Genomic DNA, 22,719 nt, shown 5'->3' with positions numbered 1-22,719 from the left:
AGTACTGTAATACAGTAAGATCCTGGATGAAACAAAACGCAATACGCACATGTGACGGACATATCCCGCCAGTAACAGCTGCAGCCCAATAAAAAGCTTGCAAGTCTGTAATTTACGGTACCCGCTCCGTACGCTAAGGTCAGTAAACTAGTCACCAGTGACCACCGCTAGTTTCCAGCTAAACGCAAGAAACTAACCTGCCCATTCCGATCCTCGCTTTCCTCAACCTACAATCCCATCCTCGTTTAACTTCACACCTTCTCAACCTCACTCTAATCATCTTGATACCCGTCATCTTCGAGGTGTATACCTGTTACTACGTCCTCTTCTATCCTCCGTGACCCTTTTTTTCTCCTCTGTCGCCGTCGGTGCAGCCTTTTCGATTTCTATCGCCTCCCTTTCACTGCTGTTGGCCACCACACAGCACATTCATTCAATCTTCAAACGACGACGCCAGCATCTCTCTCGATCGTCGAACAGTGGCCAGGTTTCTCTGGGCAGCCACCTACTCCAAATCATCATGAACAGTTTGGTGGCTACGCCTCCTGTTCCTCCACACTTCTACGAACATTCCCGCTTCTCTCCTTCACGTTCCAGTAAGAATCCTCTTACCTTTCTCACAATTCTTGATGTTAAATAATATACTGACTGAAAAAGTGTCTACACCAGTACAGCAGAATAGCAACCGAAAACGCAAGGCCGAAGATGATGGCAACGATGTTGATGTTCGCATGTCCGCTTCTCCCACAAACTCTCCAGCCTTCACTCCACGTCCCTTGCCCAACCGCCAGATGAAACGATCCCGTCCCAATGTATCTGGTCGGCCTTTATCATTACCTAGACTTCTCGAGACGTTGGATACGGAGGCCTTGCGATCTGTGCTACAGGCAGTCTGCCAACGTCACCCCGAATTAGGCGATGAAGTTGTTCACACCGCTCCGCGACCCAGCGTGGCGTCGACATTGCAGGTTCTTCGAAATTATCAGTCGACTCTACAAACATCGATTCCTTTGGGAAGCGGCGAATACCTTTCAGATTATGCATATAACCGAGTGAAACAACACCTTTTCAGCTTACTCGAGGCTTTGAGCGATTTTACACCTCATTTCTTGCCGCCCAACGAATCTCAGACCTCGGTTTCGTTGACTTATCTTGATGGAGCGACAGACATTATACACGGCTTGCCAAAGTGGCAGACACCACGACATAACATCGGCCGTGACTCGGCTTACGAAGAGATTGGAAAGGCTTGGGTGCTGGTGATTCGTGAAGCTGCCAAACGTGGTGGAGGTATACAATTACAATATGGAGGCTGGGATCAGAAACTAGCAAAACACAATGAAACTTCCGGCGGCAAATTACAAGACGCAGTCAACGAGCTACGGAACAGCTTGGGTTGGATGGGTTCGTCTGCGTTGCCTGGCGCTGGTGCATCAGGAGGCGATCAGATTTCGATACGTGAACAACTTTTGTCTGGTACATACGGTATGGGCATGCCTTTGAAGGTTGGGCCCTGGTAGACGACAGAATATTCCTTGCATGATCTGGATAAATTTTCTCTTCTTGTTGTCGATATGCTTTCGATTCAATCTAACGGCCTACAATCTTTTATTACGACACGACATAATGATACCTGCATCAGTCCTAGAGAGTTCTGTGAAACCCAACGGCGTTACCAGTTTATGGCTCTTCTTGATAATATATTCCGGAGTTGACCTCAGATGGATTTGGATAAGTTGATGAACGGTGAAGCGGCTTGCTACCAATTTGTTCTATCAAGCAACTTTTTTTCATATTTTTCATATCTGCTCAAAAAGACATACTACATTCCTGTCCTTTTCTCTCTTTTCTTTACTTGCCTTTCTTATTTCATTACTTGCTTGGTCCTCTGTTTTTACTTGCTACCTACAACTGGGGAGTTATTGGCTGGGAGTCTATTTTTCATTTCTCTGTCTACAAATCGGTTCATCATGCACATCATCCATACATAACTATGACATGTCATTCATTGCGGGCATTGTTTCTCTTTTACTGTTTTCGATGGGAAGAATATAAATAGGTTCAGACCACCTTGTGTAAGAATTTATTCTTTATGATAGGCATGTCTCTAAAGTCAATCATAGTTTCCATAGCGTAAAATAGAAAGTGTATGATGAAGCTTGACATCAACCTACCTAGATAGATGCATAGACCTACCAAGATACCAACTTTATGTGCGGACTCTTCTTCCTCTCCTTTCTCATTTCTCACCATCTTCGACAACACGGAAGATAGAGAACAGGAATACTAAGTTTCGACCAATTTCACATCAATATTCTAGGAGACGTAGCAGACATCCCAAACACCTTCAGTGGAGATGGAATACTAATGCGCGAGACGATGAGCAGAACCACGCACAACTACCAACCACCGACAACACGAACGACATTTACTCGACTAACTACAACCTTCCTCTTCCTACCCTCTCCTCTCAATTCCTTTAAGGGTTACAAAGGCATATCTCAGCATAGGCTGAAAATTTACCGCAAATCTGATACTTGAAGCTATATCTCGCCCTTGACGGCGACTTGGATGCGGACCAGCATCTAACAACCTAACTGTCTTTTGTGAATTGCGAAATGCACTCGATTTCAGATTGCCTTGGTGATGTGTTGCTACTGAAAAGGCGTTTGAGAGACGTATACCAGATATCGATATCAGCACGAGCTGAGTACCACATTATGAATTGCATGATCTACCTAAGTATTGGCGGCGAATTTAGGTACATATTGGAAACGTCGTTACCATTGCTTTGATGATGATGATTGGGAGAAGTACTTTACTCGAGGAGGTACTTGATCCTACTGAAAGGCCTTTGGGACAGACAATCAAACACCCTCTTCTTCCTGAAAGAAGACACAGAAATGACCATATGATACATTCCTACAAGTCTATCCATTTGAAAAATGTGTAAAATAATCTTAATATGCCTTGGTGAAACTAAGAAGCTAGTTCTTGTATATGATGTCAGGATATTTGATACATTATGTAATATACAATACCACGCTAGCCAAACGCGGCTGATATGCCTTTGTCCACTCAGAAAGTTGAAGTTGATTACGGTACTGATGGTAATATATTACCCTTAAGCCCTAATCCAGTAGAGACTACTACATCATGAAATATATGAAAGAATCCTTCTTATGGTGAGTCATCAATCATTAACTATAACTAGGTTACCTAGTTACATACCCCCTAAACCCGAAAGTTACATACCACGCAAAAATTTGCAAGTCTATGCCTAAAGAGAAATATTATTCCGGCGCATCAACAGGTTTCTGCCCATAAACAAAATGCACCAGCGTATAGATATGACATGAGCGATCCTTGATAATCTTTTGGACATCATTCAATAAGACCTCGACTTCTTCCTTGGGCCATTTCAGCACATTCGTATACAAGCGTAGACTGTATGAGACCATGCCCTCGAACATATGGAGTTGTTGGTAGCGGCCTAGTTCTTTAAGTTTGGGATCTTTGGGCCAGGGGTTGAACGGTAGCTATGCCATATCATCCAGGTATTAGATATAAAATCAAGACAGTGGGGGAACAGGGCGACTGACAGGATACGCAACACTCTGCACATTCCGAAACCCAGCCTCCCTCATCTTATCCGGCCACGTCCTCACTGTCCTCATATTCTTCCCAAACGTGCGCGCCGCCCGATGCAAATTTTCGCTCCATCTTACCCAAGCAGAAGCCTTTTTCCGCGAGTTATCGTCACAAAAACAATTTAATTCGATGCTTTGAAACTCTACCCATCCGCCCGGGTTTAGATTTTGGTAGGATTGCGCGAAGAGGTGATCAAAGTCCCGGACCATGCCTTCCATTTCGCGGCCGTGGATGAAATCGAATTTGGCGGAGTAGGACCAGTCGCTTTCGTAGTCATCGACTTCAAAGCGGAGGTTTGGTGGGATCCTTTCGGTCCTTGGTTAGATTGAATAAATATGATGGGAGGGGCAGGGTCTTACCATGATGGCTGGATGGGACTGAGATCATTGCCTACTTCACATTAGTGATGGTCTTGGAGGGAGATCGCTAGAACGTACCTAAGACAGTAGCATTTGGGTGTTCACTAGTTTCATCAGCTTGAAACAGCATTTAAAGAATCCGCAGACATACTCTGCAAAATCAATTGCCCAGATTCCTATCTCCAGAATTAGTCCGCATCCCTCGGAGAGATTTGATTCTCGCGACATACCGGTCCCAGTCCCAAGATCAAGTACCCTCTGCGGAGCTTGTAATGGAGAGAGATACAATTTACCGCCGGTAATCATCAAGTAGATATGATGCGCCAGATCCATTCGAGCTTGTTCACTCTCATCATTGGGCTATGGAATCTGGAGTCAGGGCGTTGCCAGTCGATAAGAACAATAGAATAGTAGGATTGATTCACCAAAAAATGCAACCCTTCTCTGAATGCATGATATCTCCGCCCATTCTAGCTGAATTAACGTTGGTGAACATACTAGTTGAAGCTCGATGTCATACCTCATATCTAGAAAAAGTGGCAATGTGAGCATAATCAGCGGCAGACTGATGGCGCTAAACCTACTTATAATTTCTAACACTTGTCGAAATGGACGATGTATAGCTCTCATCCCCTATACTGATTGATATATATTAGTTCTTTCCTGTTGATGAGTGTATGAGCACTCACGAGCCATGGAAAGCGGAGTCGGAGTCGCTAGAAATTCGATCCTACCTCCGTTAGTCATTGGTGTTACCAATTTCGCGCATTGGGGAGAAATATTAACGGCCGTACATCAACCTCGATGTTTCCTTGATGATCCGACGGTTGAGGGTTCTCAGGAACAAAGTCCATATGCGAAGATGAAGGCTCCATGTTCAATGGCCTGCCTCAGACAATCTGTGTAGTATGTAGTATAGTTTCGAATGGATGGTAGGTAGAGTTGCAGTTGACTCAATCCATCAAATTTGATTGCAGGATCTCGGTACCTATGTAGTACTAACCGATCTTCCACTGCGCGATGATGCATATATATGCCAGATCAGGTTGATCCGAAGCAAGAATCACCCGCCAACCTGCCCATTCATGCAGCACAGGTAACAATTCACATGCAACACGAACCCAAGCAATATGGAAGTCCCCGACTTTCTGTCCCACACTCTCTCAAAGATGCATGTATCTTACCGAAAGGAATGGTAGGTGGGACACGGAAACGGCAATGCTCAATGAACAAGAATCAGTAAACGAATGATTGAAAGGAACATTGAAACTTAGGAAAGAGATAGGAAGCTCGAGAACCCGACAGATTAAAATAGGTTCTTGGTCAAGACCGACGTTGTTGGTTGACATTTAGTTAAAATTGGTTCTAAAGCCCAAGTTCGAGTTGCCGAGTTACCCCATACTCTCTCTATTCCAAGTGCTTTTCAAGATAGACGGGTGACATGAACAGATGAATACAAGAAATATTGAGCCATTTCCTGTCAATAATACGTATGCGCGTCGGTCCGGACAGCGTTACCTGACTACTGAGTCATGGTACTTGACGTATTCATGCAAGTCAATATATTGCAAGTGACATATACAGCCAACCACCTTGTACAAAGCTTTGGGTTAACGGTTTTAATTACTCGGACCACCTAAGTGACCTAACTAGGTAATTGAAGATCGTCCTAGATTTGCCGAAAAGCATTTACTATTTAGTAACAAAATGAAAGCTATGGCCCACACAATCGCCGGATATATGCATAGTCGTACGTACTACATAGGGCATTTGACATCGAGCTTTCCGAATCAGTTGATTTATCTGACTTGGAATGGTTGCAAAGTCCTCTTTCCTTCTCCCATATAGACCAAAATAGAGCTAACTTACTCTTCTATATATAGGTAACAAACTTACAATCATCGGAGCTTTGTTCAACAAAACGAAGACAAAGAGATGGATGAAACCAAAAAAGAAAAACAAGCAACGCCCCAAAAATAAGAAATACTAAGAGCTGGTTCACTGACCACTTCCGATCAACCAATCGAGTCTCTCGTGATCTATTAATCCCTGTAATATCTAAGCGTTTTAATAGAAATGTCGACAGCTTTTCGTAAATTCAAATTTTTGGGACAAGATTTCTCCCCACTTGGACGCCACAAGAAACCAACCCTTGGTTACAACTTGCAGCATCGAACACGAACCAAGAGAGGCCCTCCATTTGGCGTCGATATCAGCAGAGTCGTGGTTACATAGAGTGAATTGAAGTAGCCAACCGGTACCTAGCGGTTAGATGCTGCTCCAGGCAAGTAACAGATCCATCCAAGAAATGTCCGTACGTCGAACTAGCTAGGTGAGCAAAGATGGCTCAAATGAAAAGACTAAATTTCAAGTCCAGTTGAAACACCGGGCTAGAAACGGAAAAAGAAAATACGTCCACAAGTACATATACATTGTACACCGCTTTTATACAAGGGCTCAAAAATGTAGCCTTTAGGGGGGGAGGGGGGGGGGGTTCTTCTCGTATAATAATCAGGCATGTTTTTGAGTCGTTTTCAGGTTTTACATGTCTGACAAGCCGGGGTCTATCCTCCTTGAGGTAAATTGAAAGATATCTCAGTAAAAACTGACAATTCAACTCCACGAAGCCCTTCTGATTAGTGCACTACCTCTGATCCGATTTCCAAAAAATGAAATACACTAAATCTCTATCAGAGATAGCTTCAAGTAAATCCTATGATGTGCCGACGTACTGTCTTGGGTGTGCATGCAGGTATGCACGATTATGTCATCTAGGTAAAGCTGGAGATCCGAATGCTGTCAATGTATGCATGAGAGGGTCTAAAAGCTTGTTCAAAATGTGAGTTACTACGCTCAACGTGTGTTTTCAGGTAGTTATCTGGTAAGTTTATCATCTGAGATTGGGCAGCTTGCCCTAATTAGGGTTCGTTGGCCGTAACCCTAAGAAGGAAGACCAGGCGTGCGAAGATTCTTGAGTCTCGTGTTTTGGTGCCAAATGTGGACTGTGTACTATCGAGTATGGCAGAAGAAAGTATTTTCATGCAATCTAATGCGCATCGTATAAAAATCCGAGAATACTCAATATTAAGTACGCTGGATCAACCCTGCACGAACTGAATGCCATTCGAGAATAGCCCGACAGCGAATCGACACTAAAGTCATGAATTCATTACACATCAGTAGAAAGGTTCTTATAGGTAGTGATTATCTGTACACATCACTAATGAGCCCAAGCGTCAAAGAATATAATCAAATGATGGCGTTCCTGGCCAGTTTCAAAAACCAACTTGCATCAGCCCACCCTCCCTGTTCCCCGGGCTTCTCCACCAGATCTGCAGCCTTGTCATGATTGATGACACTCCCCGAGTCGTCATCAACAGACTCCTCTTGATGCAATACAACAACCGGTTCAAAAGCAACAGTGGCATGACGACTAGACACCTCTTCGGACGCATCAGGCGGTGATGTGGGAGAATCCTCTTCTACTCCAAACAACGTCCAGCTAACAAACTGGTCTACCCAAGTCCCAAGACCAAATCCTCGCTCGCGAGTTAAACGCTGGAATTCTTTCTCGTCCATTTCATCGTCCGTCCCGGACTCCGAATCATAGGACTCCGAACCAGATAGGTGGTCATCAAAGTCATCATCGTAATCATCCAGACTACGCCCATGAATAGAAGCGATCTCAGCACGAATCCGTTCGTCCACGAAATCCGGGAGTGTGGCATGATGGCTTCCCATGCTGGATTTGCGGGATTGCCTTGATGCGCCACCACTTTCTACACCCATTGCCGTCATGGCCAAGTCCGCACGACTGGTATATCTACTATGCTCTCGGGACCTCGATGGCCGTCGCGAAAGTGCTGCTGGGGTGGTCACAGCAGATGAGCGCGCAGATCGAAGAAAAGGTGTACTTCTGCCCCGTCGCTGATGGCGAGCTGTCCGAATCACATCCGGCTCTGCTTCCGCTACCAGACTCGTTGAACTCTCCCTCTTGACTAGCCAACTCTGCCCTTTCTCTTCCCGGGTTGATGACGTGAGCGCAAGACCCGCTCGAAGTAGCCATTCCGAGTCTTGTGACTTTCTTTTGGGTGCAGATGGTGTTTGTGAGCCTGACTTTGACGTACGGGGTTGAACTTGTTGCTGATGTATTTCCCTTCGAGAAGCTAGACTGCGAAGATCGGTGTCACTGAGTGCATGGCTCGAGCTCCTGGTACGCCTATGATGTCGCGTTCGAGAACTAGCGCGTGAATGCGCCAGAATGGGTGGCGTGCTCGGAACTGAAGAGCTGGAAAGGTATGATGTGGATTGTCCATGGGCCGATTGGAAGTAGCCATCTTGATCCGGTGAATCGTCGATTGGGAATCGCGGCGTAAGTGGCACGAGCGAGATGTGATTTAGGGCTGGATGGGACCGTCTGGACCGGAATGGGCTATGGGAGGATGGTCGGTAGGACTAGACAAAGTATTTGTTAGTAGCGTATTCTAAATCAACTAGATTAGTACATACCTCCATATTCAGCTACTCTCATAGAGAGTTATAAACTATCGATAGTCAGGAATGATTGTATAATTCATGAAGGGATGTTCAGGAAGAAGAAGAGTATTGATGTAGTTGGGTTGACAGGGAAGATCCAAGCGGGAGCGAATCACATGTTAAATGCGGAGTCGGTTCAATTCGGCCTGTTTGGCCGTTGATCTGCCAACATCAGCTGTTACCTTCATCATTTCACCAACATGAGACGATCTATTTCAAAATATGGGAATATGGCAAGATAAACATACGAAGGTCGGCGCATTGCCTGATAGCGCCCATGTGAACCTATTACCAGATTGTAAAGTATAGGACGAATCTCACCGACCAGATCATGCATGCATGCCTTTGGATATTGGCATCATGATTTGCAGCCTCGCTACAATGACGGAAATGAAAGCACATCAGGATTGAATATCTGAATTAAATTGAGTGAGCTGTGTGGCTGATATAGGCATATTGTGGTCAAATTTCTGTCCGTCAGACATGCTCACAAGATTGACAGATATGGTTAGGTTTCGCTATTCTGATAACTAAACATTTTAAGCATTTCAGTCTTACGCTGTTGGCAATGCAATTTCACAGTGTCAATAGCACTTTTTGTTCCCAGTAAACGGTACACTTTCACACGCTTGGATTGCCATGTTGATGCATTACCTGACTGGCCAAAGCTTCGCCGTTGAATCTACTCTATATCATATCACCTGCGGGAGAACGGCATATGTCGCTTTGAGATGGGTATCATTCAGCAGAGGCTGCGTTGAAAATACAATGATCCCTCTCCCATGATCCCAGTCCGATGCGATAACAGATCAACCGCGCTGGTCAGTTTTTCAACCTCCGGGGACTCGCTACGAAAGTCCGGTAGTATGTCCTTAATCGGCGACTCCCAGGCAGGAATCCTTCATCATACCAGGTCGAAACGCTGATGACCAAGGACGGTACTTGCGAAGCATCAAAAGAGCGCCTAGACATTTTGGGAGGACTCAATCTATACTGCTCAGTCCTAAACATCATGGGGGGACTTCCAGGTTCGATTCCCTTGCTCTAGAATTGTCAGATCTATATTTCATATACTCCGAAGTATTAAACGGGGACGTTAGTTAATGCTGCACATGTGATAGCTAAGCACCTCCGGATTGTGAACCTTGAAATGGGCAGTATATCATAATATTCTCGGCTTCGGCTTTCCTTGAATGTTTATCTGAGCGGGAATTTCGGGATTCTGGTACCTCCTAATTGAATTGGAATTGGGTTTTCAATCTCATGGATCTCGTTTCATAGATTAGTGTTCTATAGACATGAAATACGGCTGTCATAACTTCTAATATTGGAACTCTTTATCATAGCGATGCAGTTACTCAATTTTTCCTTTGTTGACGACAAATCCCTCCAATGCCGAAATGGCAGCCCACAACCGATTTTCGGCTTCGGGAAAGACCAACGATCGAGGACTGTAAAATACCTCATCGCTGACCTCTTCCGGATGACGAGGCAGACAGTGCATGAACTTCCAATCCTTCTTTGCGCCACCTCGCTGCGCAAGTTCAGATGTAATTTGGAAACCTTCAAAGGCCTTCATTCGTTTGATTGCTTCCTCCTCTTGGCCCATGGATACCCATGTATCTGTGACGAGGATATCAGCATCCTTGACGGCTTCTTCGGGAACATTTGTCTGAATCAGTTTTCCGGGCGACTTAACGCCTGCTCCCGCCTGCTTGATAACCTCAAGCATCGTAGATGGGATTTCGTATCCCTTTGGCGTAGCGACGGCGAGATCAACGCCCATCTTGGCAGCAGCAATAGCCATGTCAAACAAAACATTATTCGCGTCTCCAACCCAGGCAATTTTCAGCCCTTCCATACCCAGACTATTCAAACCCGCAGTGGGGAGCGCAGAGAAAGTCTCATGAATCGTCAAAAAATCTGCAACAATCTGCAATGGATGGAACGAGTCACACAAAGCATTGATAACGGGCACAGTAGAATGTTTTGCCAAATCCGCCACTTCCTGATGTTTGCCCACTCGGGCCACAATGCAGGACACCATTGACGACACCACGACGGCTGTATCGTATAACGATTCGTTGACCCCCAATTGAATATCATCTTTGCCCAAGAACATGGGTTGACCGCCCAATTGTGCCACGGCACCTTCCGTCGAGATTCGGGTTCGAGTGCTTCGTTTACTGAACATCATTGCTACCGTTTTGCCGGATAATGCGCCGAGCAAGTTCCGCGGGACGGAACCGCTTTTGATTGTCTTTTTGTGTTGGGAGGCATTGCGGACGAGGGCTGTGAATTCGGCGGGCGTCAGGTCCGCAATTGAGAGGAAATGTCGAGGAGCGAAAGGTGAGACTGGTGGTGTGGTGGCTGTAGCGGAGGTGTATGTTCGCCGTAGCATCGAGGTTCGTGGTTTGGCTTGAGCTAATCTGGGTGCAAGTCCAGTGCGGACTGCCCCGATGTTGAGGCTTGTTGCCATGATACTAATGGGACACTTGGGAATAGTTGAAAAAGAACACAGAATGTCGGTATCTAAGCGCAGCCTGTGCCAATTGAGAAATAATGAGTCAATGGCAAGAAACGAGGCAGCGAAGTATAAGAAAGAATTGTTGACGAGAGCCTGAGTCACCGCCATCGCTTACCTAAATTCTTTGACTAAGCTGCTATTGGTCGAAGCTCAGATCACTAAACCAAAAACGTCATCCCCGGATTATGATCTCGAATCTTCACAATCTTCACATGACTTCGAGATGGGGTTGTGAGTTGGTGGAAAATCATGCTTTGAAGTTACGCATGGCATTGGTCAGCTCTATGTGTTTTGAGATTTAGGGAGGGGAAAGACAGGTTACATCTGTGCGATGTGATCGCCTCGTGCGACAGGTACTCTCACGTGATCTGATCCCGATCTGGACTAGGCCCGATAGATGCCCTGTTTCGTATGCAGACAGGAAACTCCAATCGCCATCGTTCTGTTCTAACTACATGACGCTCTTTCAGTTCATGAATATCCAGAGAACTACAAACAGTGTTTTGAGGCATGCGTGGAATGTTTTGATATTGTCCAGACCTCATTGATGCTAAATCATCTACATGATGGTTGACGACAGCACGGCCCCGCTGTTGAGCAGGGCCTCCACGGACTCACGAGACACCTCATATTCGCACAAGCACCATCACCAACGGTCAGATTCTCCGTCCTTTCAACTAAGCTCCGAATCAACCCCTCTTCTGAGACATGAAGCGACATATGGGATATCCTATGGCACCGACAACCGGAGACGATCATCAGCATCAACGTCCTCTGCCCCGCTCTACTCTATTGAAGATCCTACCAAGCATCCGCGAAGTCGTCGATGGCCTATAGTCATTGCAATAACGACTCTAATTGCTGCTGTTCTATTAACTTTGGTGTTTGGATTTGCGGCGCCAGCTGCAGTTAAGCAATATGCACAAGAAGCAGCGGTCTTTAAACCTCAGAGGATCTCCTTAGACTCTGCGACCTCAGAAGGCGTATCAGTGAGTGTGCAAGGAGAATTTTATCTCGATGGGTCACGAGTCAAACGACCTCTTATACGAAGCACTGGCAGAATCGCAACATGGATTGCCAAGGAAGTCGAGACTAGCAAAACACAGGTCGATGTCTATCTACCCGACTACGATAATATCCTTCTTGGCCGCGCTTTTCTGCCCGCGGTCAAGGTGAACATCAGAGAAGGACATTCGAACATTATCGACATTGTAGCCAACTTTCAATCTGGAGATGTAGCTGGTATTCGCCAGGTCGCTGATGACTGGCTGAATGGACGGCTCGCCCAACTTCATGTGCAAGGCACTGCGGATGTGAATATAAGGTCTGGGATCTTGAAGTTCGGCAGTCAAGGGATTACCGCTGATTTATCTCTTACTGGTATGATTATCTTCTCATTGATCATCGTTTTCTTTTATTGACCAAACACAGAACAAGACATCCCTCACCTACCATCTTTCAGCATAGACAAGCTCAACGTGCATGAAAACCCGTGGAATCCCCAGGATCCTGGAATTGCCGTGGAAGTGGCGGTTAGCATCTCAAATGATTATGCTCTATCCATAGTTATACCTCCCTTGGGATTCGACATCCTCCTCCCGAACTGCATACCGACTGATCCTTATATCCTGGTCGCTGATGTGACCACAGAAACCGTCAACGTGGAACCCGCATTGCCAGCAGTCGTTGATGTTAGTGGTGTCGTCAAACGTCTACCATCGGAATTAACGAGGGTCTGTCCGGGAATGAAAGACTCACCTCTGGATCTGATAATTTCGGCTTATCTCAAAGAACACAAGGCCGTTATCTATGTTCGTGGCGGCGACCCGCCTTCTTCATCAACACCCGCATGGATGGTGGATTTGCTCAAGAGCGTTACCATTCCGGTTCCTGTGACCGGCCACGATTTCGGTCAACTGATCAAGAACTTCTCCATGACAGATGTTCACTTTTCCCTGCCTGAGCCATTTGCGGAACCAAATTCTCCCGAGGCACAACCAAAAGTGTCTGCCATGGTAAAAGTCATGGTTGAATTGCCCGAGGAAATGAACTTTGACGTCGACATTCCGCACGTACGCGCAAATGTCGACATTTATTATGAAGGCGATCAATTCGGCATTCTTGACTTGAGCGAGTGGCAACCGTCCAATGCAACCCGAATTGATGACCCAGACAGCACTCGACCGTTGTTATTGGTTACCTTTGAGGTCAACGATGGCCCTATACAAGTCACCGACAACGATGTTTTTTCAGATGTCGTGCAATCAATCTTGTTCGGAAGCAACCCCGTCGAGCTAGATTTGCACGCACTTGTGGACGGAGAATTAGCTACTACGTTGGGTCAATTCATTATACATGATATCCCTGCGCAAGGGACTATAAATGTCAAACGTGGGCTGTTCTCCTAGCCTATGAAATTACACAAAATCCAGAGACACTAATTATGGTTCTTTTGTGCTTAATAGCCCCATTCGGAAGCTCCATTGGAGGCTTGATCAAACCGAAGCTTGAATCATTTGAGATACTACACACAACACCATCGACAATCTCTTTGCAAGCTACGGTCAACTTTACCAATCCTACGCCATATTCTGCGAGCATACCATATGTTGATTGCTTGATGCTATTTAACGGAACCGCTCTTGCACATGTCACGGTGCGTGAATTGTCGGTTGTGCCAGGAGATAATAGTGGAGTCGTATTCGAGGCCTTATGGAGTCCCCTAGCTGCTGGTGGTGACGCTGGTGTCATTGCAGGCCGTGATCTTCTTTCCGGTTATGTTTCTGGTATTTTCTTTTCCCCCGAAATCCCATGTCCCGGACTTATTGCTAAGCATCACTCACAGGCCTCAATACCACAGTGACACTACAAGCCTATGAAGGTTCCCTACCTGGATTGCCTGATATAGGCAAGGCATTATCAGGTATTAGTGTTGATTTTATGGTACCGAAGCTGGGAGCGCCTGGAGATGACGATGACGATGAGGGCAACTCACATTTCATCAAGGACGCAACTGTACTTCCCCTTTCATTTCCATACATCATTGATATCCTTGTTAACATAATACTTACAGTTACATCTCTGGTCGTCGACAGCTGTTTTCACTCTTCTATCTCCTCTCCGCCACTCAACTCTATACGTCGACAAAATAGACGCAATAGCGTTCTACAACCACACGGAACCAATCGGGCGAATAGACTATGATCTCCCATTTGCCATTCCTCCAGGTGAATCAGAAACACCGAGACTGCCCGTCACCCCTAACTTTGGTGGAGTCGGTTATGATGCCGTCCGCAGAGCTCTAGGAGGTACATTATTGATGGATGCAAAGGCTAAAATTGGCGTTACGTTGGGCGAGTATTCGACAACGGTGTTTTATGAGGGTAAAGGGATTGGCGCGAAGGTTCGAATCTAGTGGTTTACAGTCAGCGATTGCTATATACTTTTTGCTCTTTGCCTTACGATTTTACGAATGGGATGTATATTTGATGGGTGTTAGGCATTGGTCGCTACTACAATTAGTGACCTGGGAAATCGGCGTTGACTCATGGAAACAGAAATATTTTCTTCTTCTTTAGATATAACATTGAATTGAAAACTTTCAAATAAACTATGAAAATGCCGTCCAAAAAGAAAAGCAAACTCGGCCCATATACTCCTAGCACATACTTCAGATTTGTACAATTAATCTTAACCAGGAGGCAAAGTGCTAGCATCGACGACGTCAGCAGCTTCCTTCTCAACTTCCTCAGTCACTTCAGTAAGTGGTGAGCGAGTCAAGGCCATCAATCCTGTTCTGGTTGATTCCAAGATACCGAAGGGACCAACGAGTTTGAGGAAGGAATCAATACGGGATGGTTTGGCGGATCTATTCTCATTAGCTTTTATTCCCAGACACAAGGGAGGGAAGGAAAAACGTACACCTCAACAATACAGTTATTCGTGCTAATATCCAAAACCTTACCACCAAACTGGTGCGTAAGACGAGTAATAGCATCAAGATGCTCATGCTTATGTCTGAGAGCCTGCGAAGCGGGGATATTTCGAGGATGGAAGTGCGTGTCCTCAATGGCAGTGCCATTTTTACCGTTCTCAGCGCCCGCGGCATCATCAGATGTCATTTCACGATGGTGCTGGAGCAACTCCTCGAACGCCTCGGGGCCCAAAGTGCTGACTTTTGCGAGCAAGAGTTCGCGCTGCACGAGGGGCGCTTCGGTGTAGTCTAGCACGGCCCAGACGGGGACTAGGTCATCTAGTTGGCGGCGGGCTTGTTCGACGACACCGTCCAGACCGCGGAGCACGATGGTCATGCGAGACAAATCCGCGACTTCGGTGTTGCAGACGACCAGACTATCGATGTTGAAACCGCGAGCGGCCAGGATACCAGAGACACGGGACAAGACACCAGGTTCGTTCTGGACGAGGCAGTTCAGGATGTGTCGTTTGGGCGGGTTTGTAGAGGGCAGTGGTGTCTCGTACAAGATGGAAGAGACGGCGGCTGGGGCGTCCCATTGAGGAGCATTGTCGGACACGGGGAGTTTCAAAGGTGAGCGACGGTGCATGGCCTTGTAGGCCAATGCAGAAGTAGAGCTGCTAGTATATCGGATGCCATTGCGAGCGAGGAATGATGGGGTCGTCGGTCTTGCGGAGGCGGTTGATATCAGTTGTGCAGCTGCCGCTGGCTTGGCCAGGGCACGGCGAGAAGCCATTATGAATTTCAAGTGACTTCTCTCACGAGACAATGAGAGAAGAACAGGAAATCCCAATTGCTGGTTTCTCGATCTCAACTGATAATTGAGACGAGGTGGTTTTCTGGGGATGGAGAAAGGGAAAAGAAGCTATTGCGGGAAAGAGTCATAACTCATACCTTTCGGTTCTTTTTGCTTAGTCTTCCGACTTCGGATCGCGGTATCATCTGTACTGGCGGTGTAATGAATACCGCTAGTACTCCGCATTTGATATTTGAGTAATTGGACACTGGAGTACTACAAGCAATTGATATGCCTATTATTTCATTTTTAAATTTCTACCATAAAGGGAATTTTCTGACTGCGATATTGTTATATATATATTATAGAGTTCTTATCATTGGCGCCTACATCGGCTGGCAAATGAGATGCGAGGTATCAAATTCGATATTCCTAACAGCCATAAACGGTAATGGCAATACAGATCTGATACACGCACCGGGGAGACCAACATTTAGTCCGGCGGCTAATCATATGAATCACTAACTCAGCTACATCCAAGTCGACATGGTTATATAGAATCACTTTCAGAATCTCTGCAATTGCAAAACCAATTATAGCTTAGCGCTATTCTCATGAAGCAAAATGATCAAAATCGTTATGAAAGGACCAATTCACTGATAGAAATGATTTTATGTACTACGTAGTAACAGCTCGATGTTCAGAGGCGCTATTCCGTTTTAGTCTAGGGTCTCAGGTTCACCCGTGTAAAAGTTTCAAACTCTCCAAGTCTGGCCTTTTGCGACTTCCTCGCCTTCGTCTACGCACAACTTCACAAACCGTTCACCTGGAGTCGATCGCCAATAATAATATACGATGGCTGATGATGAGCGCCGCGCAAAGCGATCTCGTTTTGACCAAACCGAGCCTGAGCCCCGTCGATCTCGGTTCGACCGCCGTTCACGATCACCCACCTCTCGTCACTCTGATTCGACTCGTCAGCGTAGTCCTTTGAGCAGAGAGCCTCGCAGTCCAGGCGCTGACGCTTCTGCAAGATCATCCGCCGCACCGGATCCTACGGCAGCAGCAGGTGAGGAAATACCGACTTTTTCTTTGACTGTATGCGGGACTGATTGACTGACCGATGTGCGTATAGCTGCTGCCGCTGCTAAAATTAATGCGCAGTTACAGGCCAAGAAGGGAATTCAACATGTGGACGTGCCTCCTATCCGCTCGGTGAGCTCTACGCGTCCCCGACCATCCAGTTTCACAGCTAACGATTTCACAGTCTGGCAGCCCCGCCGCGAAAACAGGCGCCTCCGCCGATGGTGCTACAAAGCTTGACAACGACGTCTACATTGCCGACGGAGACTATATCAAAGATATCGATGTGAACAGCCTGCGTAACCGCTATGCTCTCACCAGAGGCTCCACGCAGAGAATGGTAAATAAACTCCTGTTATCATCTTGCTGATACTCCCAGGCCCCTTGGGGCATATCTCTTCATATACATACCTTGCTCCAAGCCTCACTCATGGCTGGGGATATCTGCTTGGATCTTGAAGCTTACCCAGTCAACTTCTAGCACTTCCTTACCCCTCTTTTGCATCTGCTGACCTCGGCTGCGTGATTATAGATTAAAGAAGAAACTGGCGCTGGTACGCGTTGCCCCCAAATAAATATGCTTTTTTATATTTCAAAATTTGGATGTTGCAGACCCATGCTTATTGAATGATCAAGATGTCACAACCCGTGGTAGTTACTATCCGGATAGGTCTATGGCCACTCCTTCGGTAAGTCTGCAACTGTTGAAATTTGGTTGGCCGACTTGGTACTGACAGCTTATCCGCGATAGAATCCTCCCCTTTACCTCCATGTTACCAGCACCACCCGAGAGGGCCTCGATAAAGCCGTTGCAAAGATTGAGGAACTTATGAAACAAGAACTGCCCAATCTGGTGGACGAACGTCGATTCCGTCGTCGGGAACAACCTGAAGTGGAACGTGATGAATTTGGACGGGTAGGCCGCAATTTGACCTTGAATGAAGTTCGGTATTCTGATATTTTGGTTACAGAGGAAATGGCCTGAGGAACGAATTCCCATCGACCTTGAACCGATCCAAGGTTTCAACTTGCGAGCCCAGGTTGTCGGTCAGGGTGGAGCATACGTGAAGCATATTCAACAAAAGACTGGCTGCAAAGTCCAGATCAAAGGACGCGGCTCCGGGTTCCGAGAACATGGCACGGATCGAGAGAGCGATGAGCCCATGTATTTACATGTTGCGTATGTGCTTTACTTACTTTCCCCCTAACAGATATCTTTTGATACTAACCAAATTAGCGGCCCTGATCCCAACCAGGTGCAGGTTGCTAAAGAGCTTTGCGAGGATCTGCTGTCAAATGTCCGTGAACAGTATCAAAAATTCAAGGAGAATCCTCCTCAACACGGATATGGCGGTTATGGTCAACGCGGTGATCGTCACTATGGTGGAGGACATGGCGGGGGCTATGGTGGTGGTTACGGCGGCGGTTATCAACAGCATAACCAACAGCAACAACAGCAACAATCCCCGCCTGCTGGTGCATCAATGAGCCCTACAGGCCCAACCACGTCAGCAGAGAGCACTCCCGGAGCCGCCAACGCTACGGATTACGCCGCTCAATATTCTCAGTATTATAATGGCCAAGACCCATATGCAGCTTACGGAGGCTACCAGAACTATGTTGCTTATTATCAGTACTATCAACAATGGGCCCAGCAACAAGGAGGTGCTCCAGGAGCCCCTGGTGCAGACGCCAGCAGTGCAGCACCTCCTCCACCTCCACCTTCTAGTGACGCACCACCACCACCGCCTCCTGGAGCTGGTTCGGGTTCACCTCCACCACCGCCTCCTCCTGGTGGCGGAAGCTACAATGCTGTAAGCAGGACCCCTTGTTTTATACCATCATCCCACTAACTAATTGCTTGATAGGTCCCACCCCCTCCAGGCTTGTAATTTCGATCAACCCCATCTTCAAAAATAGCAATTTTGTGCCCGATGTGATATACTATTTGTTTATTAGCTTTTGCTTGTCCTAACGTTGATTACCAGGCCACCGTAGAGAAAAAGATGTGTTTTTATCCCCAATACTGTCTTGCGTTGAGAATGCGCAATACATGAACATCATATCATTATACTCCTCGTTCTACAATTAATCTTTTATAACAGCACTAATCATTATCAATAACCAACTTCGCTCAGGCGCAGATTAAAAACCAGCATTTGCAAGGTTCGACAAGAAATGAGGATCATTAAACGGCACATTCGCTGCCCCAAAATCAGTCGTATCAAGTGCCTGCTGCGCAACAGCCGGCAACTCCTCCCACGAAATCAGTGGCTGCAATCCGCCCACTGTAGTCGTCAATCCACACGAATGATCAATAGGCCATATACTCTTGTACTCAATCAAAGGCTGCGTTCCAGATAGCGAGTATGCATCAGTGGAACAATTCCATTTTCCATGCGCCGACGGGCAGACAGCGAGGATGTTGTCGGCGGTCGTTGATGTGCCGGAAGCCAGCCAGATGATTACGCCTTCCCAGTCGTGACGATGACCCAGGCCGTCAGAGGGCTCGTCCTTGGGCATGTACCAGGCGTACATGACGGCGTAGTAGCCGTTGTAGCTAACGGCGCGGCTGTAGATTTGCCCGGTGCTGCTGGAGCATTGGCCGTTTGAGGCGCCGGTAGGCTTCAGACCAGCACTGCAATCATACATTAGCACTTAATCTTCCTGAAATCACAGATACGGTAGAAGAACGACTGACTTGGTATTACCCTGGGCATCAACGCCCGGAAACGGCACACATCCATTCACAACCTTGAGATAGGGCTGATAAGCCAAATACACCTCGCCGAGGATGCCGCTGGGGACGGATTGTGGGAATCCAACGATCTGATCGCTGCCGATTGTGCCTCGGCGTTCGAGGGGAGATGATGTTCCTGCGATGGGGGATGCGCTTGCTACGGAGGCAACGAGGAGGGCCGCCGAAAGGCCCTTGGAGAAACCGACCATTTTGGCGATGGTAATAATGAGTGTTTTAGAAGATGATTTGACGACTTCCCTTTACATTCTATGATCTTCAGGGCGAATAAACATGTTTATATAGTCAAATAAGCGCTAACCACGTTTAATGATCCATGTTCTGCATAATGCCGTTAATATAGGCTGCTTGTTATGGCCTCGTAAGCATGTTTAATTGCATGTTTATACTTCAGCGTCCAATCGTACATAAATGTCCGACCACACTCAGGCTTCAGTCTCCAGAAATTCGCGGCTTCATTTATATTGCCTTTTATAAGTCAACACGTCAGTAAACGGCCCAGGAAAAGGATGAATAGACTGTATTCTCATCGAAACGTGCAGACTTTAAGTTCGGTGTGACTGCTCACTTGAGAAGTTATCGCCGAGCGATTGACCCGCACTGGGGATGTTAATTGCTACTGATATAGCCCTAACTATCTACTGTACTACGTAGTACGGTTAACTAGTACTAGAGCATCATCAAGATACACGAAACATGTTCACACCTTCCTCATCCGACCACTACCCGAACGCCCGTCGTCTTGCTAATATAGTGCCAAAGTAGTTAACTTACCCCGTAAACGTCGAAGAAAGCTCTAATACGTACTTTGTTTCTCTCGGCAGAATGAATGGCTGTATTGAATTTCGGATGCCGGCCGAACACCTTCTCCATCCCATCCCACCTTATCATTGCAGACAATCTTTTATCCTACGTAGTCAGGTACGTGGAGAGGATTCCCATGCGATTTAAATTAATTCACTCTGTCCTCGGTGTCTGTGCTGGACGCGTGGATGCTTGTCATATTTCTATTAGCTAGACCTTCTTTCCACTTTATATTGTATTATGTTGAATGAACATCGGGTGGGTATTGCAGCCAAGCTCGAGGTTCTATCCTGGCTCCACAAACTTGTCAATGCCGAACAAAATAAGTCATCCAGTAGTACATAAAAGTATGCAATTCAGAGTTCTGATGTGTGCCCATAGCTTCTAGTTGTGCAGAGGCTTTCAGCATCTCGGTCTTTTTTCGCGTAATCTCTACGGTGCCGTATTTGCACACATCACAGGCGAAGTCGCACGGAGACGTTGATGTTGGGTTCGATCTTGTAGTCTGACTTGACATCATAGTCTCCAACTCGAGATCGCCTGAGAATTCCCTGATGATTTCGTGTCTGCACCTATCTGTCGACTCACAAAAAGCTATGACTTTGTTGAAGCTCTCCATGCGAGCCTCCTGAGAGCGCTTTTTTGAGTTCGCTGTTTGAGGCGCGAACCGATGGCTGGTTCGTCCATTTTGGCCGTCATTTTTGACTCGTTCAGAGACTCGATCACGTTCGGTGCGATTATAATATATAATCGAGACCGCTGCACGGCCGTCTCTTCCTGCACGACCAGATTCCTGGACTAATCCTTCAAAACTTCGTGGAGGTGCCCAGTGAATCACAAAGCGGACGTGAGGGTTGTCAATACCCATGCCAAATGCGTTTGTAGCCACGACGATCGAGAAGGACGGACAAGGACCAGTTTGTTCGGGCGGAGGCGGATCCTTGGACGCCCACATCTTCTGAATTCTCTTGCGGTCACCAGCCGGCAGGCCAGCATGGTAAGCAATTGCGCGGATATTTTTGCCAGATTTATTGAGTAGACGTGCAACTTCATCTGCAAGCAAGCGGAAGGGTACATAGACGATTCCCGATATTGGAGGAAGTTTAAGCCTTGCATCATTGGTGTCACCATTCTCGCCCCGATTCATTCGACTCTCACGACGCTTTTGTACAGTGACTAGCCATGAGAGTAAATCATTTAGTCGCTCTTCGTCCGGCGATGTGATATCATCATTGAGCTCTTCCACATATTTGACTTCGTAATGAATGTTTGGACGCGCAGAAGGCGTATGAAACCACTTCATAGAATCTTTGTCAAGACCAAGTAACCTCACAATATCATTGCGCACTTTGGGCGTAGCCGTTGCCGTGAGCGCCGTTATAGGGACCAAGGGGTCCTTGAATGTCTCTCTGAACCAAGACAGTTCTTTATATGCCGGTCGAAAATCATGACCCCATTCACTGATACAATGGGCCTCATCAATTGCCACACGATTGAGTTCTCCTTGAGCATGTATCCTCTTCAGATTCCGTCGAAACGTTTCGGTGCAGCAGAATTCGGGCGTCACATAGAGCAGGCGGATTTTGGGATGTCCGGATAAAATATCCTCGATTATCAATTTCCTTTCGGATAATGGTGTTGTGCCATTGATCGTTGCGACGGGGATTCCGTAGGCTTCGAGTGCGGCAACTTGGTCGACCTGGGATTATTCCATCAGACTCTCGCCATAGACCTCAACGGTTTTTTTTTCGCATCATACCATAAGTGAAAGGAGCGGTGATACAACTAGAGTCACTAATCCAGCAATTAGCAACGATTCTTTACAAATGCCCAGAATTGTCCAAAGAGATTCATACCACCATGGCTGACAACAGCGGGTAATTGAAAGCAAAGACTCTTCCCAAAGGACGTAGCAGCTTGTAAAAAGACATCATGACCGTCGATTACTGCTGAGATGACCTCTCGTTGCAAGGGACTGACAAGTCAGTCTCAATTCCATAATCTTGAGAGGAGAGAGAACCAACCGAAAAGAAGTCTTTCCAAAGACTCGTCGTAGCGTAAAATCAATATCAACCCATAAACGTTGGTGATCATTTACCATATCTGCATGATATTTTTGGCGTGAGGCGCATTTCGAATAGATTTCGCACACTCTTTCGTGTCGAAGCTCTCGATTACTGAAGACTGAGAGACTGTTGTTGATAGATGGGTAGATCTTTCGTCGCGTCGTTCAATTTGGGTCAAGTCGCGTTGTCATGTGATACGTATTCCCGCGGGGGGGGGGAGACATTA

The 22,719-nt window shown here is 46.6% G+C and overlaps 9 protein-coding genes across 9 annotated transcripts; 3 read left to right on the top strand and 6 right to left on the bottom strand.

Annotated features, from left to right (window-relative positions):
* Positions 1 to 520: 520 nt before the first annotated feature.
* EYB26_001170 (uncharacterized protein) lies at positions 521 to 1,520 on the top strand (the record flags this gene model as incomplete). Its single annotated transcript, XM_054260481.1, has 2 exons — positions 521 to 596; positions 658 to 1,520. 2 exons carry the CDS (start codon positions 521 to 523, stop codon positions 1,518 to 1,520), a joined length of 939 nt encoding a protein of 312 aa, XP_054116456.1.
* A 1,773-nt stretch (positions 1,521 to 3,293) lies between these two features.
* On the bottom strand, positions 3,294 to 4,885 carry EYB26_001169 (uncharacterized protein; the record flags this gene model as incomplete). The annotated part of the gene is made up of 11 exons (XM_054260480.1): positions 3,294 to 3,539; positions 3,603 to 3,957; positions 4,011 to 4,041; positions 4,089 to 4,114; positions 4,162 to 4,186; positions 4,241 to 4,370; positions 4,436 to 4,480; positions 4,531 to 4,537; positions 4,595 to 4,648; positions 4,700 to 4,740; positions 4,805 to 4,885. 11 exons carry the CDS (start codon positions 4,883 to 4,885, stop codon positions 3,294 to 3,296), a joined length of 1,041 nt encoding a protein of 346 aa, XP_054116455.1.
* Positions 4,886 to 7,259: 2,374 nt separating this feature from the next.
* EYB26_001168 (uncharacterized protein) lies at positions 7,260 to 8,525 on the bottom strand (the record flags this gene model as incomplete). The annotated part of the gene is made up of 2 exons (XM_054260479.1): positions 7,260 to 8,465; positions 8,520 to 8,525. The coding sequence occupies 2 exons, from the start codon at positions 8,523 to 8,525 to the stop codon at positions 7,260 to 7,262; spliced, it is 1,212 nt and encodes a 403-aa protein (XP_054116454.1).
* A 1,375-nt stretch (positions 8,526 to 9,900) lies between these two features.
* EYB26_001167 (uncharacterized protein) lies at positions 9,901 to 11,025 on the bottom strand (the record flags this gene model as incomplete). The annotated part of the gene is made up of 1 exon (XM_054260478.1): positions 9,901 to 11,025. One exon carries the CDS (start codon positions 11,023 to 11,025, stop codon positions 9,901 to 9,903), a length of 1,125 nt encoding a protein of 374 aa, XP_054116453.1.
* Positions 11,026 to 11,639: 614 nt separating this feature from the next.
* On the top strand, positions 11,640 to 14,488 carry EYB26_001166 (uncharacterized protein; the record flags this gene model as incomplete). Its single annotated transcript, XM_054260477.1, has 5 exons — positions 11,640 to 12,453; positions 12,505 to 13,464; positions 13,539 to 13,859; positions 13,919 to 14,088; positions 14,147 to 14,488. 5 exons carry the CDS (start codon positions 11,640 to 11,642, stop codon positions 14,486 to 14,488), a joined length of 2,607 nt encoding a protein of 868 aa, XP_054116452.1.
* A 275-nt stretch (positions 14,489 to 14,763) lies between these two features.
* Positions 14,764 to 15,782, bottom strand: EYB26_001165 (uncharacterized protein; the record flags this gene model as incomplete). The annotated part of the gene is made up of 2 exons (XM_054260476.1): positions 14,764 to 14,941; positions 14,995 to 15,782. 2 exons carry the CDS (start codon positions 15,780 to 15,782, stop codon positions 14,764 to 14,766), a joined length of 966 nt encoding a protein of 321 aa, XP_054116451.1.
* An 855-nt stretch (positions 15,783 to 16,637) lies between these two features.
* EYB26_001164 (uncharacterized protein) lies at positions 16,638 to 18,757 on the top strand (the record flags this gene model as incomplete). Its single annotated transcript, XM_054260475.1, has 9 exons — positions 16,638 to 16,851; positions 16,918 to 16,997; positions 17,050 to 17,205; positions 17,398 to 17,419; positions 17,502 to 17,554; positions 17,617 to 17,781; positions 17,837 to 18,045; positions 18,103 to 18,679; positions 18,734 to 18,757. 9 exons carry the CDS (start codon positions 16,638 to 16,640, stop codon positions 18,755 to 18,757), a joined length of 1,500 nt encoding a protein of 499 aa, XP_054116450.1.
* Positions 18,758 to 19,010: 253 nt separating this feature from the next.
* On the bottom strand, positions 19,011 to 19,814 carry EYB26_001163 (uncharacterized protein; the record flags this gene model as incomplete). Its single annotated transcript, XM_054260474.1, has 2 exons — positions 19,011 to 19,503; positions 19,567 to 19,814. 2 exons carry the CDS (start codon positions 19,812 to 19,814, stop codon positions 19,011 to 19,013), a joined length of 741 nt encoding a protein of 246 aa, XP_054116449.1.
* A 920-nt stretch (positions 19,815 to 20,734) lies between these two features.
* Positions 20,735 to 22,528, bottom strand: EYB26_001162 (uncharacterized protein; the record flags this gene model as incomplete). Its single annotated transcript, XM_054260473.1, has 4 exons — positions 20,735 to 22,126; positions 22,187 to 22,221; positions 22,284 to 22,402; positions 22,452 to 22,528. The coding sequence occupies 4 exons, from the start codon at positions 22,526 to 22,528 to the stop codon at positions 20,735 to 20,737; spliced, it is 1,623 nt and encodes a 540-aa protein (XP_054116448.1).
* Positions 22,529 to 22,719: the final 191 nt, after the last annotated feature.

Source organism: Talaromyces marneffei, chromosome 1, assembly GCF_009556855.1.
Source record: "Talaromyces marneffei chromosome 1, complete sequence".
NCBI classification, from domain to species: domain Eukaryota; kingdom Fungi; phylum Ascomycota; class Eurotiomycetes; order Eurotiales; family Trichocomaceae; genus Talaromyces; species Talaromyces marneffei.
The sequence above is the reverse complement of the archived record's forward strand: the minus strand, read 5'-3'. Positions and strand labels throughout refer to the sequence as shown.